Genomic DNA, 24169 nt, shown 5'->3' on the forward strand with positions numbered 1-24169 from the left:
GGAAAATAAGCGTTGAGATTGTTTCATTTTATTTCCACGTATGTTCTGTAAGGTAAATACAAATATCGATGGAAATGCAATTAACGAGCGAATATTTTATCAACTCAAAGGTAATTAATTTGACGAAAACGTTTCGAAGTTCTTGATCGATTGGTCAAAATAATTTTCCAGTACATAGATGTAATTCTGGATACGTCGGTTATTATTTTGGTTATCAAACTGTTTCAATCGACGACTGAACGTTCAATAAAGAAAGTGGAATGAAAATTTTAATTAAAATCATTTCGCAATATCGATATTTTTCATCTGAATTTAATTTCTTTCGTAACGCTTTCAATCTCGCGTAACTACCAAACTCTTTCTATCATTAATATCCTGTCATTTCTGGTCAATTCAGATTGCAAATCGTTGGAAATCGCGTCCGATCATTTATCGTCTTCCTGAATGAGTTTCATCAAGATAGACAATTAAATTGAGGATAAAGATAAATGACCATGAAAAATCTAGCAATACGTAACTAATGATTTTCCGTTCACTTGTTTCATTTGAAATTACAAAATTCAGAATAATTTTATATTGAAAATCAATTATTTAATTAAAATTCCTGATCCCAAATGATAGGGAAGATCATGATTTTAATGCTTGGAACCAAAAATATTTCACCAAAATATATTATAAAAAAACACACGCACTCAGATGAATACATTAATATATCCCCTTTTATTTTAACGGTGTCCCCAGAATTTTGAGATGCTTTGAAACTTCTCCAATTTTTACGTTTCAGCATGCTCACACATGTATTTTGTATTTATTAGATCAATCACCTTTTGTATATCCCAACGTACGTATCCTAAAATCTAGTTCACACCTCATAAAACAAACTTGGCTTTACCTTCTCAAAAGAAAAAAGAAAGGTCCATCACATAATTATACCATTCTCCAACAAAAAACATCACCTTAAATACAAAGAAATCTTGCTTGAGACACGTGTGTGATTAAGTAATTTATTTAATTAAAAATTAAAATCCTAGCCAAAGTAATTTGTCTTCATTCTTACTGACTCTTGGCCCCTTCACTCCCTTGAATCCACCACTTCTGTCAATCAATCGAATCACTAATTTAATCAACTAATTATCAGCATATCCACTTCCGAAAGCTCCTCTACCCTAAAATAGCAACCTACTTCAAGAAACCATAAATTCACCTTTCTTTTTTCTATTCGTCCAACAAAAACCGAATAAAGAACGAAACTAAACCTGGTCCATCATTTTCCAGACACTCTGGAAGAGTTCAAGCTAGTGTTCTACGGCACCGAAACGTCCCTAGAGTTCGACGACGACCTGGACAAGGACAAGTTGGTACCCCCCGTGATTCACGAGGACGTGAGCCAGGATAACACGGCGATAGGAGCGAGGCACAACAACGTGGACCAGGAGAGCGGTTCGTGGACGGGTAGCCAGCAGGTAGAACGCGTGTCGCATCCGGAGGTCCAGAGACCGACGACGGAGAACCAGACGAGCGGTTGCAGTTCCGTCGACGCTTCGAACGGCAGGTGCCTAGGTGGGTGCCTCATTCTACTCCTTCTAGCCTACCTGATCGGTGCGGCCAGCTGGGGTGAGCAGTTTACCAGCTGGCAGGGTCCACCAGGTGTTCAGGACGAGAGTGACCTCGAGGTGTCAACCGATACCTCGGGTTCATCCTCGGCATCGTCGAACGACGCAAAAATCGTGTTCAATGTGAACTCGACGATCGTCAGGTCGTCAGGAACTCGGTGTTCATGATGACGTCCCCGAACGATCGATACCTTCATCTGCCGGTCTACCGTTTAACCGGAAGTATAAAGGGTGTCGACGCGTTCCTTCGAACTCTGTGCGTTGTGTGAACCGATGGAGATCCCTAGGAACTCTGACGATGTGCCGTACATCATCGAGCTTAAAATGTCCAACGGGTTTTTGTCCGGGTGCTTTTCAATGTGGACGCTCGTTAACGCGGGTCGTTCTTAGGGTTAGGATTAATTGGATCAAGTGTAAGAGAGACTCCTTGGCGATCGGTATGAATGTAGTTAGAATTGTCTGGACGGTAAGAATAAATCAGAATTCGAAATTGTTGGATCTGATTGTTAAATACTTGAAAATATCTAACATCAGAATAGGGAGATTTGAAAATTTTCAGGCAGCTGAGATTTTCAGAATTTTAATATTCTGGTGTTCTAAAATAGTTTCAGGAATGGTACTTGATTTGATCCAATCGTTTTGGGTTCTGGTCTCTATTGGACAGTTTGATGATAAGCATCAGTCGCAGCCTGGTTCGTTGGAAAACAAGGGATTGATAAGGTAAAAGGATGGAGCATCATCGGAGAAAATCGAAGTGATCGACTGCTAGGTAGACTTGGAATTGGAACGTCCACGAGGAACTCTGTTCCTTTGAATATGCAGAGGCCTTGTGATTTTTCATAGCGATGAATTATTCAAAATGGATATCCGTGGCACGTGGTGTATCGTGAAAGCGATACGCTTCGATCATAATCTCCATAGAATCAGGCGAAATAACGAACGAACCGTTCCTTTGATACCTTTTATAGCAAACGGTTGTAATAACTTTCCCCCACGCTGATATTTTATTGGCTAAGCTTTTTTCGATCAAGTTTCATCCTTTGATGGTTGATCTCGATTTTCTTCGATCGGGAAACGAAATCCACTTGTTATCGGGGAGAAAACTTGTACCGCGCGTTCGATATGCCGTTCCGCGTTATTTAGAAATATCTCGCCACACTTTTCTACGAAATGTAAAGAAGCTCACTCGCGAAACTGCCACTACATGAGAATCCTATCGATGGAAATTGATTCCCTTCGATTCCTCGCCAATTTCGCGCACACGTTGCGATCCCGGAAAAATATTGCCTCGCGTAACTGATAGTGTTCACTACGATCCGACGATAACATCGCATTCCGCAAATTCGTAACCGTTCGAATTTTCCTAAAAAGCCAATTAATTATCGGATGCTACTCGACCGCGAAATCCCTGAATAATAAGCGTTCAGTGAGACATAATTGCTGTTTAAATTTCGCGATTAATATTCGATTATCGCTTGTACGAAGCGTTAATTGCTTTGTACGTATGACAAATTATTCCAGTTCACCTGTATTATTATACAGAAAAGGGGGGCAGAAAAATCGCAGAGAATAATTGAAAAAAAAAAAAAAAAAAACAGAATGATATTTTAATAATCTTGAATGTGATGTTAAAGTTTTATGTAGTCTTGTAACTTCAATGATTAGTTTCTCTAATAACAAAATATCTCCATATATCCTCTTCAAATTTTAATAAACTTTTACATGTTGATAAATAATATTGTTATAAATCATTCTTTATATGGTTTTAAGCATAGACTGTAAATAATTTAATATTAAAATTCAAGAAGGTTTCGTTCTGATTAATTTTGATTAATCGTTAATAATTAATTAGAAATAATGATCATTAAATTAAAATTCTATTATTGGAAATTAAACAAAATAGAATAAATTTAAAAAATATTTCTGAACCATCAGAGAAATTTAATGTAAAATATTTTTATTATTTATACTAAAAACCATACATAGAAAAATTTGTAATAACACGATTTATTAATATGTAAAAGCTCATTCGCAATGAAGAGATGAAACGAACCAACGTGTTCAAAAAATTAGATCATTCGCTTTTCTTATCATCTCTATCATTTTTCCCTTCTTTTCCGCTTCTTCGTTTCACCGGAACATTTCGTTTTTATCTTTCCGCTTCTTTCGTTGCGTATCCCGGCATTCCCACTGTCTCGTTTCTCTATTTTTCATTCGTGACAAACTTTCACCCACGTTTTCTTCCAACAACTTTGCTTACCCAGAGGGGAATACCAGCTGGGCTATCAGCACTGCCGAAACAAAAAGATAACGGAGCATTTACGAGCGACCAATGCAAACAGTCAAGAAAGAGAGAGAGAAAATAAAAAGAAAGGGAAAATACATTTGCGAAACAGTGGAAAAAAACCTCAACCTCTGTTACTTGATTTCGATTTGAAACGAAACCAGTCGTTGTCTCGTTAAATGGATTAAATTTGCTGATGACAGCAATGTTTTCGTGGAAAGCTGAAATTTCGTGAATTTTATACGCAACCGAATAATACCTATGTACGTGATTAAATGTCAAGAAAAAACTCGATCGTCGGGAAATCATGAAATGTAAAACGGAACACGATCAAAGTTTCATGTAACATCCAATTGAAGACCGAGCACATACAGAATGAAATGAAATTTCCGACAGAATCAACGTAAAATATCAACGCCATCAAATTTTATCATTTGCAAATATCCAATATTATATGCAATCATTCCTTCTACCATCGAAGAGGTGTAGTTTATGAAGATTCCTGCGTCCAGTTTCATTTTGAATAAATAAAAACGTTCAGGATTCGGGGTTGCTTGGAAAATTCTTAATTAAATTAAATAAATTTAAGTTAAAATGTTTATTTCAGAAATTGCAAAGAATAAAAAATTATTTTATTATTCTTCAGATATTGAATAATAAATAATTTCTAATTTCTAATGATATGTACCCTTAGATATCGCTAATTACTCTAAAAATAAATTTTCCAAACGACTCAATACGTCTAGACGATTAATCAGTCGCTTTTTAATTGAGTCAAAAAGAATCCGGCTGAAAGGGAGGAAGATGCAAAAAATGATGGTGGAAATTGAAAGAGGAAGCTCGTGTGTACGTAAATGGCTTCAAATATTTTGTTAAAGCCGTGGTCATAGGGCTCGGGTAACCCAATTCATTGACAAGGGGAATCGTTTGTGTTCGTCGAATCGAGTCGGCAGTTTCTCGTTTGTTCAAAGGATGAGAGAACGACAGTACAGGGTGTGCTTTCTCGTTCAAGTGGCTTCCAGAGTTTAGGCCATTGATCAGAAGGAAAGAGACCATTTAACTGAGAAAACTTTTCAACGAAAACACCGACTACCTGTACACGGTTCTATCGTGTGAAAGGAAATTTCGTTTGCGCTTTATTCATTTTTATGTAGCCTCGAGAGTTTCGCGAAGACGAGACTAACCGAGATACGGTCCTCTTGATCATATCGTCATTAATGAAAATTAATTTTCACGGTTAAACGGCGAGGATTTTAATTAAAACAGCTAAAACGCGTTTCACTTGCTTGGCAATAATTATATAAACGAGGAACATTGTTAGGAAAGCAATAAAAATTTTCGTCGTTTCAAATGAAAAAAAAAACAAATGCTGTATTGTTTGAATATTTGTAGAAATTTCCTCGTCAATTTAGTACAGCAATTAAGATTCGTCTTCTGAAAAGAAATCTGAACGAACGGTTCGGTTATCAAACTTCTGCGGTTGATTGAAATTCTTTAATCTCTTAACGAGTTGAAAAAACGTGTCTAAAAAATCTGTTGAAAAAGGGAGGAAACTAAAACGGCATGAGCCAAACGAAGATATTCGAGGATGAAAAATTTTAATGACCGCTCAAGCGGTCATACGAAGAAAATATGAAAAAAAAAAAAAAAGAATCTGGGCCAACCAAAGTTGGAATGACCTACTTTATCGTTAATTGGCATCGCTGGCGGTCAGCCACAAAGAAGAGTCGAATGGTAAATACTAATGACTCTCCTCTCTTATTGAATAGAAGAACTGAACGAGGTAAAAGTTTAATTGCTTCGATTAAGATTCGAGACACGCCACATGGGACACGAAATTTGACTCGCGTTAATGCGACATTTTCATTTTGTCCTAATTGTAGTAACATGCCTCGATTTCCATTACATATCTATGAATTTCAACTTAACACGTTGATTGTTGCAGTGGAAGAAATTGTGTATGGTCAGACATACTGAAATTGCGATTATTCGGAATAGGATTTTCTATTTTCCGAATTAAGCTTTTTATGTGATTGAAAATTTATTTGTTAAATTTTGCATTTGGTACTTTACACAATTAATATATTAATAGTAATTGGAATTGTCTTTAATTATTTTTCCATGCTTCAGGTTTTTGTTTATGAATAGCCCTTAGCATAAAATAATTAATTTTCAAATTTAAGTTTTCAAATTGCTATTTCATATCACTAATATAATAGCAATAATATTGAAAATTTATCTTTTTAATTATTCCATTATGAGGCTCCCTGGCAATCAACGTGTTAACACTTGTTACTTTAGCATTCGAAAATATTCATCTATTTAATTATAATCTGTTTTTCGTGAGAGTAATTCGTTAATATTACTGTAGTAATGTCAATATTTGGTATTCGCTTAGTGATTTAGATTTAAATCGTAGAAAGAGAAATATAGAAGAAATAAGTCTTCCTTTTTCTCAGTTAAATTTAATTTATCTTTCAAACGCACAGATTGCGTATCGCAAAAATACATTCGCTTCACTTAATTATCGTCTGTGATCAACGCTCAACTGTTACATATGCACTATCTGCAAATTAATCTTCTTTTCTTCTGAATCCCTCCATCTGATTCAACTTTTTGAAAAATATCGCGTGCAATAATTTGTCGATATTATTCCACCTCATTTTTAACACCCTCTGTCACCTCATTTTATTAACAAAGCTCTTCCATCCTACTCTGATTCCCGCATTTGTTCGTATAATATATAAAAACACACAAAATACAATTCAACTTTGAAATAACTTTTGCTTTGTTTTATCAGCAAAAATCCATAGAACGCGAAAAACTAAAAGAGGCGAAATATGATATTTTCGTGTTTCTGAACAAATATACGAATCGGTGAAAATATTTTCAAAACATCGAACACAGTTCCTTTCGTTCGTTTTACGCCGAACTAGCTGTAATATACTTATTTGAATTAGCAAATAGACAATGGCTAGGTCTGTCATTTGTTATCGTTCGTTTGATCGTCCCATCTCGCAGCATCGTCTATTTGTTATCCGTTGTTATTGTATTGCATATCATTGTAACCGGATGCTGCGTAACAACGTCCCGTGATGAACGACGAGGCCTGAAAACAATGTGTTATCGTTGTTGCCACGTAACGTGGAGCATTCAGCACGATCGACCGACCACGTTATCAAGCACATATCATTTTCATCGTGAGGGTAGTCCCGCATTAAATTCCAGCTGACACGTCGACTTTCTTTGAAAATACCCGAGAATGTCCAATTATTTTCGAGTCACATTCGTCCCACATTGTCGTGCTCTGACAGTCTCATTTAAATATCAAAATTCCAGACAGAATACGCAAATTTCATTACATAAAATTTAAAAATTAATGATACCCTCTTAAACGATATGTTGCAGATTTATTTTTGTCTTCATTTTTTTTTTTCGTCTTGAATAAGCATTCAACCCTTTCGGTACAATTTTCGAGAGGAATTCAATAATTCGATAAGCAATCTCCTTTTTGAATGAAAATTAAATATGCTCGATAGCGAAAGGGTTGATTGGATAAAAATAAAAGACGAGCAGAAGGCAAGATTAATTCTGATTTTTATAATTGTTATTCTATTTAGTTTGATTTTCCTGTAAGTTCGTAGGTAGACAATTTTTAGCGAATCATTTGATCGCAAATAGGCCGACGAGTATATGCTTTTCAAAGTGCGTTCTCCGTAAACTAATTTAACGTTCAACGTACTTATAAAAGAAAATTGATTGATTCCACGTATGTATGTAGTTACCAAACGCACAAGCAGTTCCTAGCAACTTTTTCCCTTGAAAATTCACAAAGACAACGTGTTTCAAACGTACGCACAGCGTTCGTTTACGAAGTTAACGAGCGCGGATAAAAAACACGGAAACAAGAATGAAACAAAAAAAAAAAAATGGAGAGAGAGGAAACCGCGGCAAACAAAGCAACAAAATACGCTTCCATATGTTTTAACAGTAGAAACGCTTTTTTAACCAGAAATGGTTACGTTCGTTGAGCTTTCATTCGCGTGTACTTAGACACGATATAGAAACGGTGATTTGTTCTTCGAGTATTGTTTATCCATCGTGATTATTTAATATACAGTTCCGTATAAATGTGTATATTTTAGATGTTAATTTATTAGTTATATAGGTGTTGCAAACCAGCATATCGTGATAAGGCATCTATGAGGAGAAATACGAGAGAGCCATACGTAATGTGCATGGAATTAATTGCTCATTAAAGCATTTCTGACCATAATTATTAATTGTTATAGTACACGTATGTGCCGGCATTCTCATTACATAAATTAATGATTAGATTTTCTAAAATTATCTAAAATTGTACAGAAATTTTTATTTATAAGTTATGTATAAGGTACCAAGGTACCTTTAATTAATTTTAAATCAGGTATAATTATTATCTTAATTATTCTTATCTCGCTGTATGAGGTTCAAAAAAAAATTTTAATATTTTTATTATAACATCCTGTAATTAATAATTATTTTGCAAGTCATTAAATCATCAATTATTAATTACTCTATGGCTTCCAATATTTCTTATGTCATTACGTATGTGCTCGTGTCTAACTCTCTATAACCCATGCATAGGATTGTTACATTCTGTTACACTTTACCCTGTCCATCTTACGCTTTTCGAAACAAAACTTTGGTTTATGGAGAGTTAAATATCCGTACACGTATAAGTGAATGTATAATATTTCTGTATATACGTGCAATAATCGACGAAATACCGACGCGAATCAAGCATAAAGGCAACAATCGTCAGGATAATAAATTGAAATAGAAAATTTCACCCGCGGTCGATTAGGCAGCAGTAATTATGTATTTCATACTCGTTTATACCACAAACTCCGAGCTACCCCAAAGATTGAAAGGAACAGCTTGATTAAATAATCCATTTCGTGGAAGAATCTTAAAGGAAGTCTCTAAAGGAAGAGCAATCGATGTCTCAAAACATTTTAAAATACTCGCTTCAAAGAAATGAAAGGGAGGCATAAGATAAAAAGAACAATGAACGAACTTGAATCAAGTTTGAATCCTAAAGAAAAAAAGAAAGAAAAGAAAATAACGAAAGTACATACCGATTATACGTGTATATTGAGTTCTAAACGATAAGAGTCAATTATTTTAATCATCGTGGAGGGGTGTTGGTAGTCGAGTAAGATGGAAACGAATGGTGTAAACGTGGCAAATTACGTAGTAAAGGATTTTGGATGTGTTTCGATTCGTTCAGGTGTGAAGTATCTTCCAAGATGTACAATACACGTCGGACGACACGGTTGGACAGTCGAATTTCCGCTACGTCAATGGGATACTCTTATTTCTCAACTGTTCAACCTTTACTCGCGCGAGCCTTTCTTCGCTGTCACACTTTTAAACATGCTGCACGAATAAAACTTTTTCGTATCGAAAGGAGATAAATTGTGAAATACGAAGGGGAAAGAATCTGAACAAAGGAAGGGCGAATAAAAATTGCATATGAACGAGGCAACATCGTGATTAAGTACTTAAATAACGTCGACTTTTAAAATTTAACACCTCTGAATCGTCGTGCACGATTTTCGTATGACAATAATAAATTATACCTCGTTTTACGAGGGAAACTAATAATGGCTCAAAACGATGGTGTTAAATTGAACGTGCATCAATTACACTGTGGCATCTAAGAAAAATCGCAGCTACTATTTTAAACAAGTCACTCTGTGATGTGATTTTGTACTTATAGAAATTAAGAAAAATGGAAAAGAAATTATTTTTCCAAAATAACTCGATTAGTATTCAGAATTATTCAAACGTTTCGATGAGATAATAAAGTGATTATTCAAAAACGAGTATCTCCGTCGAATCGGTATTTCGAGAACTGTTCAGCGGTGGCTCGGTCCAGCATATTGTTAATGTATCTATTGTAAATGTTTGTATGTAATGTAAAATGTATCTTTGCTTGATAAAGCGACATATCCTAAGTTATAAAGTTCTGAGGCAAGAGGAACGAGAGACGTAAGGTGCGAAGTAGCCCGAATCGACACTTTCATCCCTTGTCGTTTTCTCCTTTCCTGTCCATCGATCTTTTTCTACCGTTAAGAGAAAACTTGATAAAAAGAAAAAGGAATCGTCTTCCTTTCGCGAAATTTTTTGTGCAATGATAAAAGATCAGAATAAATCGATCGGAAAGAAGAAAATCGACAAGTATGAACAGCGTTCAGGGCTTGCCACGTACATTTTATGTACACAAAAAATATACATAATATATATTGTATAAGTAATTGCAACTACTATGAAAAAAAAAAACCATTATATGCGACATTGGAATTTGTATATCATGGATGAATTAAAAGGGGAGAATATCCTGAACAACAACACCACCGGGCGTTATTCATCTTGAACGGACTTCGTTCAGTGAATTCATTCGATCGATGATAGCTCGATTAGCGTCGACTCACGCACGCGCACGCTAACCTCCCTTTTTTATTTAGCGGGGGAGAACAGGTATGTGCCTCTAAAAGCATGCTCTGTCGTCGACATTTTTCTGTGGACACACGGTATAACCCGTTCGGTTGCATGATCAACACGTTGACTGCCATAGAAGAAATGCTCGAAAATTTACCCAAGTCTTAACTTAAATTAAATAATTTGATTTATCAATAAATTTTTCTAAAGAGTAAAATTTTAGGATGGTAGGTAATTGGCATGGATACTCGAGTAAAAATTTAAATTATTTATAATATTTTGTCTATTGATTGTAGACGAGGATCTAATGGTCAAATGTGGAATTTTAGAATGAATACTTGAGGGGAAATGAAAGTGTAATTACGACCTCGAAATAAGGTCACAAAACGAAATTTAAAAATTTAGTTGAATTCCGAGATGTTGAAATAAATTATGAGAACGAGCAGTAATTCTAGTTAAGACCTCTTAATTATCGCGTAAAACATGACGGAACCAAAATAGCATTCTCCTTTTGACGTGAAATATGAAGCTCAAAAGAACTAAGATTTCGTAGGATCAAACTAGGATTTATATTTCCACTTGAATAATGTAACGATTAAATAAAGGCAGACAGGCAATTTTAAATACTGGCAGACTGAAGTATCAAATTGGAAGAATTAGTTTCTTAATATCGTGTCTGACTAGACATGGTTCATTCTACTATGGCAGTCAAAGTGTCAATAGGTGTCTGTGCTTATTGGTTATATGATTCGTAATTGAAACGTCGCATGATCTCAATTAACAGGGGACATCAGCCAATTGACACACGTCAATCACTATTTCTGAATTTACAACACCTAAACATTTTTTAATCTAAGATAATTTGCATGTTAAATGTTTCTTAAAAATTTTTTTAAATAACTCTCGAACTTTTCAATTTGAATTTTAAAAGTTTTTAACCCCTTCAGTATGAATATCTGCATATAAAGAATATCAAATATTTTATTCTCATAATATTAAAATCATCTTGTGTTAATTGAGTGATGTCTCTTGCAGAAAAATGAAATACTGTGAATGTGCAATGTACCTCGACAAATCGTTCGTAATTGAAACGAATCAAATCACTTCTTTTTGTTTAATTTTCTTGTACCCTGATTTTATGTGATTTTACGTTCGTTTAACAGTGAGCTTCAGAGAAATCTTTTCTCGCTAAGCTAAACGTTTCATACGTAGGAAAATGAAATGCAAAAAGGTACGGAATATTTAATTTGCAAATATCAGATAAATCATCCAATTTTATTAAATAATATTGATTGAATAATTAAAAGTTTAATTCTGTACATTTTTGCATTGAATATTTCTAATGAAATAGTGGGTGAAAATTGAACATAAATCGTATATCTTGCTACGAATGCATGAAAAACGAACGCTTTAATATAATTTATTAATAATTAAGCTTGATAATAGTAATAATACGTTATTGAAATGTGTAGGGTGAATGTAAGACACGAAAGAAAAAAGGATGTTAATGAAGTAATCTAAAAGGGCCCACATAGAAAGGACGATAGATAAAAATCGTCGCATAAAGGGAGGAACTGTTAAAAGTTAAAGCAGAAATAGATTTTAATTTAACTTTACCGTATACGAAAAGTTTTTTGCTTGCACTTCATGAATAATTTAATGAACTTTCACGTGAACTCGTAGAACAGCATTGTAATACCTACATTTGAATAATGAAAATATTTAGCAGGCTGCCACGTCACATAATATTATCTAATTGTTCTGGTTAACCAAATATCATATGTGCAGGGTGTTATACACAAATGGGACAAGCTATATGTTTGAAAACTATTAGAGAAGGACAAAATTAATTGGTGTTGAGCAATGCATGTAGTGGAATAAAGTATATGCATTTTTGTGCATCGGTACATCAGAAAAATGCAGTTGCATCTCTTTATTTTTTTTTCCAACGAAACCCTATAATTTGGACATAATTTAAAGTAATAAAAAAAAAATTCAAAAAAGTTAATTAGCTTTGCTAATAAGAATTCTCAAAGATGCACTTTCTTTTGCTTCTCCTGAATAGGCATGTACTCTTAATAAAACAGTTATATTTTTTTCTATAATTTTTTGTATTCAGTCATTTTTGTATAGGACACCCTGTACACGTATACACACCAAATTATGATCAAGGATGTTTCTACTTTCTGAGTTATGATGAGATTCGTTGAAAAGTTTGCAAGTTTACAAATTCGTAGCAGTAGGTATTACATTGTATCCAGGATATTTCTTCACGGATGAAACATTTGCTAACTTTCCTCTTTATTTTCAATGCTTTTGCCAAGGAACTATCGTGAAAGGTATACGGTTGCACAATTTTGCATGAAATTTCAGCTGCACCGAATGAATGTTTTGCTAAAACAGTGTTTTATCTTCCAATGTCTCGTGTTGCATGCATTAAGGAATACAGAGGTATGTAAATAATTCAGAATATTACTTTTCTTCTATTAATTTATCGTTTGGTGATTTTGCATATAATCTCGAACTAATGTATTATTAAAATATGATACTAAAAAGGAAATAACAGCTATCGTTCGAACGTGCAATCTGGCCTTTTATTAATTTCTCTTTTCTCCTAATAATGAAACTGTAAATAATTACTTTCATAGTTTAAATTACAATATAAGTAATACGCGTGCTTCGATAAACAACTCTTGATTACTCTTTGATAATTGTAATTTTGTTTGCAAATCTTTAACGTTTATCCTATCGACTTTCGAACAACGCGTTTTATCGCTAAAACTGTTTTTCTCCTTTTCTCCGTAACTTTAATTTTCTTGATTTTTACCAGGTTGTTTTTCCGCTTCCCTCGAATCGAGCAAAAGTTCGCAAGAATCCTGTGTACCAGATAAATCTTTCGCTGTCTTGTAGATAAAAGTTCGATTACCTCTAATGTGAACAATGAAATACATCCTTCCTGAGAATATCATATCTATCTTTTTCTAAAGAATAAATATTATTTCTCTTTCGTATTTCTAATAAAATTACTATAATCAAATAACTATTATTTTAAACATCTACATTAAAAGAAAAATATTCTGTCGGTATTTATTATTTTCATAATTGAAAAATTTCTTAATTAGTTGACAGCGAAAATAGATTTGAAATTAAATTTCTAAATAATATTTCACTACTATACAACACCTCGAATATGCTTTCGAAAATTTGTAATTATTTTAAGAAAACTAATTGGAAAATTTCATTGATAAGAAAGAGAAAAATTGAAAGAAATATCCAAGAAAGGAAAAAGATCAGTGTCAATTTACACGCGGCAAATTGAATTTATCTCGAAAAGAACCTGGGAACTGATCAAGTGAAGAGAAAAGATCATCTGTGCCGCTTATCCAGGAAATCAAACTTCAATTCTGTTCGGCAAAGACAAAAACAAAGAAAAGAAAAACGATTACTTGTCGTAAAGTGTCACGTGTCGCTTTATCCCTCTACTTCATAGCAGGTTCTGAAAACGTATTTAGGTACTTGGGCTCTTCGTGGGCGAGTTGCGGTGCGGATTTTCTCAGACCAGCCAACTACCATCACCAACCACATCCACATCCACAACCACACACGTACAACCAATCAATAAAAAAAAAAAAAAAAAAAAAAAAAAATAAAGACCTATCCCTGATCGCTTCACCAACACGGTGAGTCTTACTTCTCTATCGTTCTATAATACTCCTTATTTGCATCCTTTCGCTAAATACTGCTTTCGTTCAAGTATCTTGAATTGTAGACGATGTTAATTAAAACTAGTTTCACTTAATTAATGATTTAATATTTGAAATCATTTTTTTTTTCTATTTCTAAATTTAGAAATTCACGTTTGTATCTAAAAATTAAAAATTTTTAATATTTATTTAATTGAATAAATACGTCTGGATTCAATTTGCTTCGATTCGTGAAAACTTTCTTTTTGTCTGCTGAAAGCTTGATCGTGTCTCTTTGTATAATAATTGCAGTGGTTGTTTATGGAGTTATGTACGATTAATATATTCTTTCGCTGCTGGGGTAACACGGTTATGGCGATGATATTTTATATCTGCTTCGATGCTTGTTGAATTGATCGATTAATCAAATTGACTGCATAGAGAATGGGGTGATTCGTAACGCGATAACGAAAATTTCTAGGTTTGTAGAAGTGAATCGAAATACAGATTCGAAACGTGTGATAAATTTTACTTTCAACTTTTACGATCAATGTGTATTTAACTCCAATAAATCGCGTAATATATGCTTCAGCATGCAGAATAGTCCATCGTATTGTCGTAATAATTGTAATGAATAACTGGCAAGGTTGATATTTTATAATTTTACCTTCGCTGCTTGATTATTTTTATGAAATAACGCATATAATTGTATGTATTTATTTAAAAATCGATACGTGTGTACATGAGGTCTTGGCGAATGGAAAATCAAATTGAAACTGTTCAAATTATAAAAAAGAAAAATTATTTCAATCTTGATCAATCTATCTCTGATTCACCGAGGCCTAATTTACCATAAACATATATTTGTTTATTTTTTATTTCTCGACATAGAATATCGCTTATCGCTCGTTAATGTACTTGTTCGTAAGAGAAATTTATGTTCACTTAGAGAGATATTTGTTTAATGTAAACTAAACTTAGAATGTAATGTTAGAGAATAGTACAAGGAACACAAAGAGACACACAGAAAAATCAAAAACAATGAAAATATGTTCGTGTGACACGTACGGATGACATATTCTGGTAACATTTCCGGCGCGTAATTAAATGCTGAAACATCGTTGCGGTGATATTTCAGAAACTGCATTACAAGGAATCAGAACCGCTTCCGGTTTCCATGGCTATTAATTATAACAGTAATTCCGGTTTCTCGGTTGTTTCGCGTTCAACGTTGGTTTACCAACATTGGCATTAACTTCATCAGGGTACTCTAAACGTACCTCCTATCTCGGCGAACTGTTCCCGAACTCGTTCTGAACCCTCGTACAACTTGAAAATTCGAATTACATTTCAAGATAATCCGAAAACTTAGTTAACAGACCAAGAAACCTATAATTACTGAATCGTTTCTTGCTAATGATTTCGTTCACCAAAACAAATCGCAGTACAAAAGAAAGAAGAGTACGTTATCTGTTGTAAAAAGATTGGCAAAAATTATTAATAGATATTTTACATCGTGGGTGGATTCGTTTCTATTTTCCAAGCGTAGAAAGAGTAATGCAAGTGATATAAACCATAATTAGTCAGACGTATTCAGGACACATTTTTATTCCTTGGTTTTTGAACTGAATTTTTTTAAAAATTTTATTTTGTTTTCATAAATATTATTTTTACAATATTTAAATACCAGCCATAATAATTCGAGGGTTAATAATGAAAAAAAACTGAAGCCATAGAAAATATATCTTTTTCCTATGTACCCTTCAATTATTATTGTATTAGATGAAATTTGAAAAGCAGAGAAATATGAAATCCAACGCCTCGATATTATTTTTCAAAAATCAAATCGTCAATATCTAAAATTATCCTATGTATTTTCTAATCGCACGGAACAAACAAATGTCACCAGTGTCATCCCTACGTCTCCAGAAACAACGCCACTCGATCACGACACGATAGAAAAACAAATGACACACCACGAAGATGAAGACCATCAACAAAAGAGAATCTATGTAATTTTTCAGAATGCAAGCTGAATTGGTACTACCACAACGGTGTCTGCGTGCACGAGTGTCCAGCCGGGAGTTATGGCGTTTCTGACGAGACAAAGGCAGTCTGTTCCCGTTGCCATTACACTTGCCAAACTTGTTCGGGACCTTCGAACACCGAGTGCACCAGCTGCTACGAAGATGCCGAGCTCCTTTCGAGCGAGTCACAGTGTGTCATATTGGAACTCTCTTGGACGATGCAGTCTACCCTTTGGTTCTACAGAATGACCATTTTGTTCACGATCAACCTGCTTCTTTTCCTGACTTTGGCAATTTATATGGCGATCAAGTGGTATCAACGCAGGAGAAGCTTACCCATGTTCAGATACAGCAAGGTTGCCTATTCAGGCAATGGAGACACGAGTAAAGAAATTGATAGGTTGCAAGAAAATGGTACTCTCTCTGACAGTGAATGAAAATGAACTTTATGGGGTGTGTGATTTAAGAAGAAATGAAATTTACGAAGCATATGACTTGAAGACGAGAAATTGTGTAATTGAATGACCCGATTGACATGATAACAGTATTTTTGAACAGTGATGATGGTTCAGAGAGCGTCCTTTTGTTTGACACATTCCAGCTTGCATTTCGGAATGAATTTGTAAGTTATCCCGGTGAATGTTGAAATTATAAGAAAACTAATGTGATTCAGAGCCATTCGATGTGACAACAAATGCATAATAATATTTTGAAGTAATGAAGTCATGAAATAGAATAGATTTAATTTAGAAATAAATGTAGCATTTAAATTAGAAATTATTCCTAACGCGTTTAGAGAGGAATGAAAATTAAAATTTGAAATCTTCTAGCCTAATCGAGTCAATTAAATACGCTTACTAAGTTTGAAATCACGGCTGACTAACAATTAATAATTATTAGGTTGTGGCATATCAAATGGACGAATTTGAAACATGAAAAGTCTGACATCATTTGATGACATAAAAGTATTGCAAAATGGCACAAGTGCCATTTGTATTGCAAGATTCTGTGCTCTTCGATAATCAAAATTAGAATAACTCTATCATAATCTGTAATCTATATATATATAGTCACTTTTCAACTCGAGAACTACTGGGGTTAGAGATACACTCTATACGTCATTAGAAAGGTCTTACTAAAACTAACTCAAAGCCGTTGCGTTTGTGCGGCTAAGTGGCCGGAGGGAAAAGTTACAGGGGTTTCCATTTCTTGTAGAAAGTCTATGGGTCGCACATTTAACAGTAAGTAATGTTTTTGAAAAGGGTTGCGTTGATACTATGCAGCGCATGCGCGCCTAACAATAATTTTTTCAGACTTTGACGATCCATATTTCAAAAATGCGAATTTTCCGGGGGACGAGCCTAGTTTAATTATAACACGATTTGCATTGTTCGAGTTCCTAACTGCACAAAGAGAGCACATTGTAATTGCTACATAAATGAAATTACTATGTGATCCTATTTATGTAAATTACTTTAAATACGTGAAACAATAAAGCATAACATCTAACAACCAAAGACGTTTAAAGTTACACAACTCGGTTAGAGTAAATCGTAGGTGTAGGTATAGATGTATATAACCATGGTTGTCAATCAAACAACATTTTGTAACATAAGTTTTAACTTGCTTCTGTTTATGAATAATACTGTAAATAATATTTATAAAAGATGATTTACCTCTGTAATGTGATACACGTATCACTGCAAAAGCGTGCGAAGTAAACAACTAATTACTTTTGTTATAAAACAAATGATAGACATTATACAATAGGGATTTTACTAATTAAATGTAATTAACATATCCTTGCAATTGTTCGATTTATTAAATTTTTGAAAATGATTTTCTGCCGGACAAGTAACCATGAATTATATAACGTTTCTATTTTATAATCATCTGAACGACTAATAAAATTATGATAATCAATCAGCAAATATTTCTCTTTCCTTCATAACAATGTTAATGTAAATTTATTATTTGCAGCTTAATCTCCTGTTGAGGGTCGTCCACTATGCCCCAGGTTACCTAACAACTACCACACGACACAAACACACAATGGTACAAGTGTTTTAATTAATGTACTTACACCAATTTATAATTAGACAATACTTTTTAAATAAATACTACTGCACATTCAAATTTATTAAATTATTAAATTGGCAATTAAATTTTTATTTACAATCGTCCAAATTCTATAACACAAATATAAAAAAGGGTTAATTTGACAAAAAATTTAATTGTCAACTTAATATTTTTTCTTTAAAAATTATCTAAATCCTTTCTTATTTAAAAGTCCATAAAATAGACATTCATCTACACTTAACATTTTAAAATTTAAAACCATAAAATTGACTTTTGAAGTAGCATTTTAATGCATAAATAATTTACTGTGGCTAATGAAGCATTAATTAAAAATCTGCACAAACTGATGCGGAAAATCTATCATACCTTTATCAACAAAGTTCAATAGTTAAATGATCAATAACGAATGCTATCCGCAGGAAACACGTAGTTATAACATCGTATCCGCGTATCAGGGTGCGATGACAGGTGAATAAGCACCGTACATTTGAATTAATTGGCGATAATTAGCAAACTGTTGCGAGGAGCCTTCTCAGTATGACCGAGCTCTTGCCTGCATGTTGCAAACCGCAACATGGCCAACAGTACGTCGTGCATAAATTATTTGCATCTGATCATTTGTTGGAAACATATCCCCTTAACCACGATTATACCTCCAACTTCAGAATACAAAGCCATGAGCGATGATTTTTGTCTCATTAGCCATTTAATCAATTAATTCATACGAATCTCCAAAAATTTAAATGTTACAATCTAAATGAAAAAAATAACTGAAATATCATAAAAAAAACTGAATAGAAGCAACTCAAATATTAAAAATATTGTACACTCCTTATTTTTATTTTTTATTTAGATTCATGGTGTTTGCAAATTTCAGGCAAAAATTTATACTCTAATTACGTAAAAAACTATGAAAAAATAAAATAAATATTAATTAACTCATAGCTACTGTTGATTCTCAATTGCAACGCGGCCAACTTTGAAAGACTGCCATGTAAGCATTAATGTCTGACCATTCACTGACTTGTACTACTTCCATTAGAGACAACATTTCAATTTACTGAATTCTAACACGTCTAACACCAAAAATTGACATAACCAATCAACTAATAAACTAAATGGGAATAAAACTAACACGTAACGCTGTTATTATACCAATAACGTGGAACAACAAACTAAAATTTAAATTAAAAAATTAAATATTCATCGAATTAAGTAGTAACCCTGTATATTTTTCTTCAAACAGATTTTCTATTCTATCTTATGATAATAATAAAAAACTTTCTATTTTCTCTAAAAGATGTAATAAAGTTCGATTGAAAAAATATATATCTGTAATAATCAGTTATCCCCACGAGGAAGGGAGCTAATTGGATAGCAAAATACCTGTCGGTTGCATGTCCCACTTTTCACGTCGTGGCCGCTTTCAACGAGGAATCTCGTTATCGTCATCGCTTCGAAATAAGCTATGGGAATGATTTCAAAGGGGACACAGTGTATATGTATGCTTGCTCGCTTCCTAGGGATGATATACCTCCTGCTAGTGGAATTTGGTTTCGTGCCAAACGCCCATGTACACGAAGACGGCTTCGGGTATTTACTCTTCTTATTTCATGTCGAGATTCGGATCGTGGGAGAACAGACGAATAAGGATTATAGGTGAAGAGCCAGTCAAAAGGTACAAGAAGATAGATAAAGAACGGATAACTCCTCGTTGAATTGTACAATTGTAAAATTATCGAATTACCAATCTCTTATTTTTTTAATTTATTTCAAATTTCGATCACACATTACGCTACTACTTTTTGGAAAATATTATAGAAATTCAAATGGTCTCCCCGTTTCGATCTCTTTAATTTCTGCTCCAATAACTAACGTGAATATTAATAACTTCCAAAATTATTCAACGCTACGCTTCACATTTACTCTCCGTTTGAAATTATCAAAGTAAAATTGTCAAATTTCATATAGATTTTATACCGCTTAAAATATTACCCTTTATATTCGCGTAGTACTACCGTGTTACATACCTAATCGAGAGAAAGAGATGTACAGTATTGGAGGAAAAATCAGAACAAGAGGCAACCGGCAATTGAACATTAATCATTGATAAGTTTTCTCAAACGTCGAAGTTTGTAATAAATGTTGCTTCATTTATCTTTTTCCTCCTCTCTCGTACCTTCCGCTCCATAAAAGCTATCGATTACTATTAACTGGTATACCGTATCTCACCATTTGTAAAAGTATACAGCTGGCGTTTCAGGAACGTGTAAATAAAGCACAATTATCAAAATTTCTCAAAATTTCTCCTTGACAGGGAAATTTTTAAAAATTTCTGTATTTCTCGTTAATGAAATATCGAATATAGGTTTTAAATAATACGATTGCACGTTAGAATATTAGACATTAAACGAACGACCTTTTGAAATACTTCAAGAGATTAATTTACTGCAGCCCATTAAGAAGGAAAGAAATAAAGTGCTTTGTAGGGACCGCGCGACACCGAAGGTATAACTTCACTTGTGCCAAGTAAAATATTCTTTTCTACAGAATAACAATGGAAGTACTCGGAGCATAGAGTCTGAAAATTAGTGGAAATGGTGGAGCTCAGAAAGGTGGAAAGGTTGTAGAACATTAATTTAACCAGAATGAGATATAAAGAGAACCGTTTGCACCCGCCAGATGACATTTGCATATTATATTAATAAATACTACCAAGTATCCGATTTAATTGACAAAGTTGATTCTTAATCAATCATGATATTGATTTGATTTTATCGTATTTTAATACGTAACTTAAACTTAATTCAGACACTTACGCTGATGTAATGATAATTAATTAATTGTTCGCGCACTAGAATATGGTGGAAGATGAAAATATATTCGGTATGGAAAGACTCCGTTTAGACGACTGTTCGATCGTGTGTTGATTCGAGGAAGGCTCAGAAACGAATGAATGTACGGTCGCGCTTCGACGCGTTTGCCGACGCTCGCCGATAATTCCAGTGTTTATGTTTATACAAAGGAATTATCTTTTACTCTAGCGTGATCTCCACTCTACTGATTTTAGATTGATAAGTGGCAGATTTGGTAAATTTTAAAAATATTGTTTGGAATTACTAACTTAAAAATTATTTAAATTTTTACACCCCAATTTGTAAAGTGTATAATTATTAATTATCAATAAACTATAAAATTCAAATATACCAAGTCCTGTTTAAAATTTTAAATGGAAAAAAATCTGAATGAAAATTATTCAGAAAACAGCAAATATAATCAAGTTGAACAGAAAGAAAGAACGAACTGACGGTAATAGAACAATAGGAGTCGCAAGCATAGAATTGGCTATTCGGGTATTTGCATTTAAAGGTATACATTGAACGCGGCCAAATAACTGCACATTTCTACAAGCTGTACGTACGTGTACCTATCTCGTCTGTCTCAACTTCCTCTCTCGTCGAGTATCGGACAACGTTGAAACGGAAATGGAAACGAAGTTGCGGCCCGTTCTAGCGAACTCGCAATTCGCTAGCCGCGAAACTGCAAGGCTGCTGAAATCCTTACGCAACGTAACGATAATTTAGTACATCGAACGTTTGAACGCGATTCCCGTTCTCGGAAACTTTGCTTCGAGTGGCCTCCATGAATTATGGACGGTATCCCGAAACCGATAATTGCTTCGTGTTCTATTCGGCCATCAAGAAATTCGTGTGCCGCCCTCCCCTTTCACTTTCACTTCAATAGAATGAAATTTATAACAATGTACAGTGAACAGAATAAATTTAGAATTTCAAATTTTCTTCAACATCAAAAAATTAATTATATTTCAATTTAATGAAATATTACCAAATTACCCCAATTAGAAATCATTTAAAACTCAACGAATCGAACCAGTTCCAAATTGAATCTAATACCGCTGCATCCTCGAAATATTTGGAATCTAATTAGAATTCTAACGTCACGCGTTTCCAGCGTGTGCATTACACCCGAAACTATCGTCGGATTCCTTGCTCAAAGAGAATTTCGTGGAAAAGTTGTTCCAGCTATACGAAGAAGAAAACCTGGGAAGCGCAATAAACGTAATGTGAAATTGGATAAACATTTCCATAGGAGCGAGTAAACAGGACAGTTTTCGCGTGTGAACGTTACACAGGCGAAAGGGGAAGCGAATGTTTTTCCATCGATTCTCCCTTTTCCTGCGTTTCTCCCTGATATTTCCCGAAATGGCGTATGGTGAAAAGCGACGCTAGTAAAGGAGAAAGCGAGGCGGAGCGGTTGATGTTAACGTTGAGTTATTCAATAGCGGAGAACGTCGGTATACCTACTGCGAGACGATTCCCGTGGGACTCGTATCGTTTCATCCTGGTCCTCCAAGTTTTCCAGCTATGCGGTATTGTGACCCTCGAACGTGGTGCGCGAATTTCCCGTCGCGATATCTATTCGAACGAGTCATCATCGATAAGAAAAAAGCTTTTCCTCCAGGAAAATATCCTCTGATTCAAAAGAACCCCCGATAACATTCACGCTTTAAGAATTTTTAAATCAATAAAATAAATCTTTCTAAATCACTATTTTCCTTTTGAAATAAAACGCGTTTTAAAATTATTGTTTAGAGATTACAGTGTTTCGTTTAGGTTCAAGATTAATCAGTTGCACGATTCAGATTTTAATGACATTTCTCTGTCAGCCGAGGTTCATCTCGTCCACCGATTCTCCGTGAAAGTCTCAGTGTACGTAAAACGTGCGTTCAGGGAAGATAGCCCCCGGCGAGAATCCGATGTCGACGTTTTCCAAGAAATACGAATGCAGCAGCCTTTGCTGCGCTACAATGAATGGAAGAGGGTCTGGAGGAGGGTAAGGTCAAAAGGATCCTTTCGAGCTAACTGAGCACATATAAATAAATAAGGGATTCCACACTCGAACCGACGCGGCACCCTATCTCTCCACGACTTTCAACAGACAGACCTTCTAGCTGAGAGAGTCTCGAGAAGATACGCGTCTCTTAGCTTCTTGATAATGAACTTTCCATCGACACCTGGGAAATTTCAATTAAGAGAAGACGCGTATCCCACGATCGTTTAAGCGAGAGAAATAAAAAGTACAGTATGTATGTGTATTTTTAATCGTGAGAAATATTTTTTATTTCCCGACTTTTTTTTTACTCGAGTGCCCTCGACACGAGGACATCCTTCGAGCAATCCAATAAAGCAAAGTAGCAAATAAAAGGCAGAACCTGACGAGGTACTCATTAGTAATTAATCAGAACCATAACAGTCAGTCTACCCTCGTCTCATGTATATTTTATTACTCGAAAACTTTCGTAATATTAATTTATCATGGCATCAATGATACACCAAAGGAGTGTTATTAATTCGTGTGACGTTTCCTCAGTCATTTATTTGATCGAATGGAAAAATTTCAAGGGAGCCCTCGAAGGTTTGACAGACCAAAGGCGACGGAAATCTTAATCCACTCCTGTCCTTCGTCTTATTTTTTAATAATAAATAAAAGTGTAACGTATGAACAAGAAATGTATAAAGGTAACATAAAGTGGCAAGTGAAGGTGAAAGCTACGTTGTGTTTGTCTTCGGTTCTTTTCTTCTTCCTCTACTTTCCCGTCACGGGATTAAACGGTCCGACTTCCTTTCAAGACGAAGCACGGCGGAAAACTGGGAACAATGCGATTACAAGAAAAATAAATCTCGACGCTATCATATCTTACGTCGGTGGCTTAGGAACTTTTGTCCGCATTTTTATACCGCGTTCGTTCTTAAACGAAGAGCCAGGAAACAGGCGAAGAAGGTAAGAGGAAAGCGCGAAAATAGTTCCATCCCTGGTGATTAAATCACCGAGATTAATGAAGAGATTTGCCTGGATTTATTTGAGCCACTCTGTTCGTCGCTTGTAAAAACCAGACCCGCAATCATCGAAATGGAAAATATCGTAAAAACTGCTAGAAAAATGTTTCCGTTCGACCCTCGTTAAAATCTTCTCACG

General features: G+C 34.5%; 1 protein-coding gene across 7 annotated transcripts in view; it reads left to right on the forward strand.

Moving 5' to 3' along the window:
• Positions 1–18230, forward strand: part of LOC117604530 (furin-like protease 1) — a 169347-nt gene extending 151117 nt beyond the window's left edge. For 6 of the 7 annotated variants that reach the window (XM_034324697.2, XM_034324702.2, XM_076689273.1 and 3 more), the window contains 2 exons: positions 1276–1560; positions 16091–18024. In XM_034324697.2, the coding sequence (XP_034180588.1) occupies positions 1276–1560; positions 16091–16530 (725 nt within the window). In that variant the 3' untranslated portion in view covers positions 16531–18024. Of the gene's footprint in view, positions 1–1275; positions 1561–16090; positions 18025–18073 lie in introns of those variants that run through there. The other variant, XM_034324701.2, reaches the window with a different exon arrangement.
• The last annotated feature ends 5939 nt before the right edge of the window (positions 18231–24169 follow it).

The sequence above is a fragment of the Osmia lignaria genome, chromosome 7 (genome assembly GCF_051020975.1).
Source record: "Osmia lignaria lignaria isolate PbOS001 chromosome 7, iyOsmLign1, whole genome shotgun sequence".
In the NCBI taxonomy this organism is placed as follows: Eukaryota; Metazoa; Arthropoda; class Insecta; order Hymenoptera; family Megachilidae; genus Osmia; species Osmia lignaria.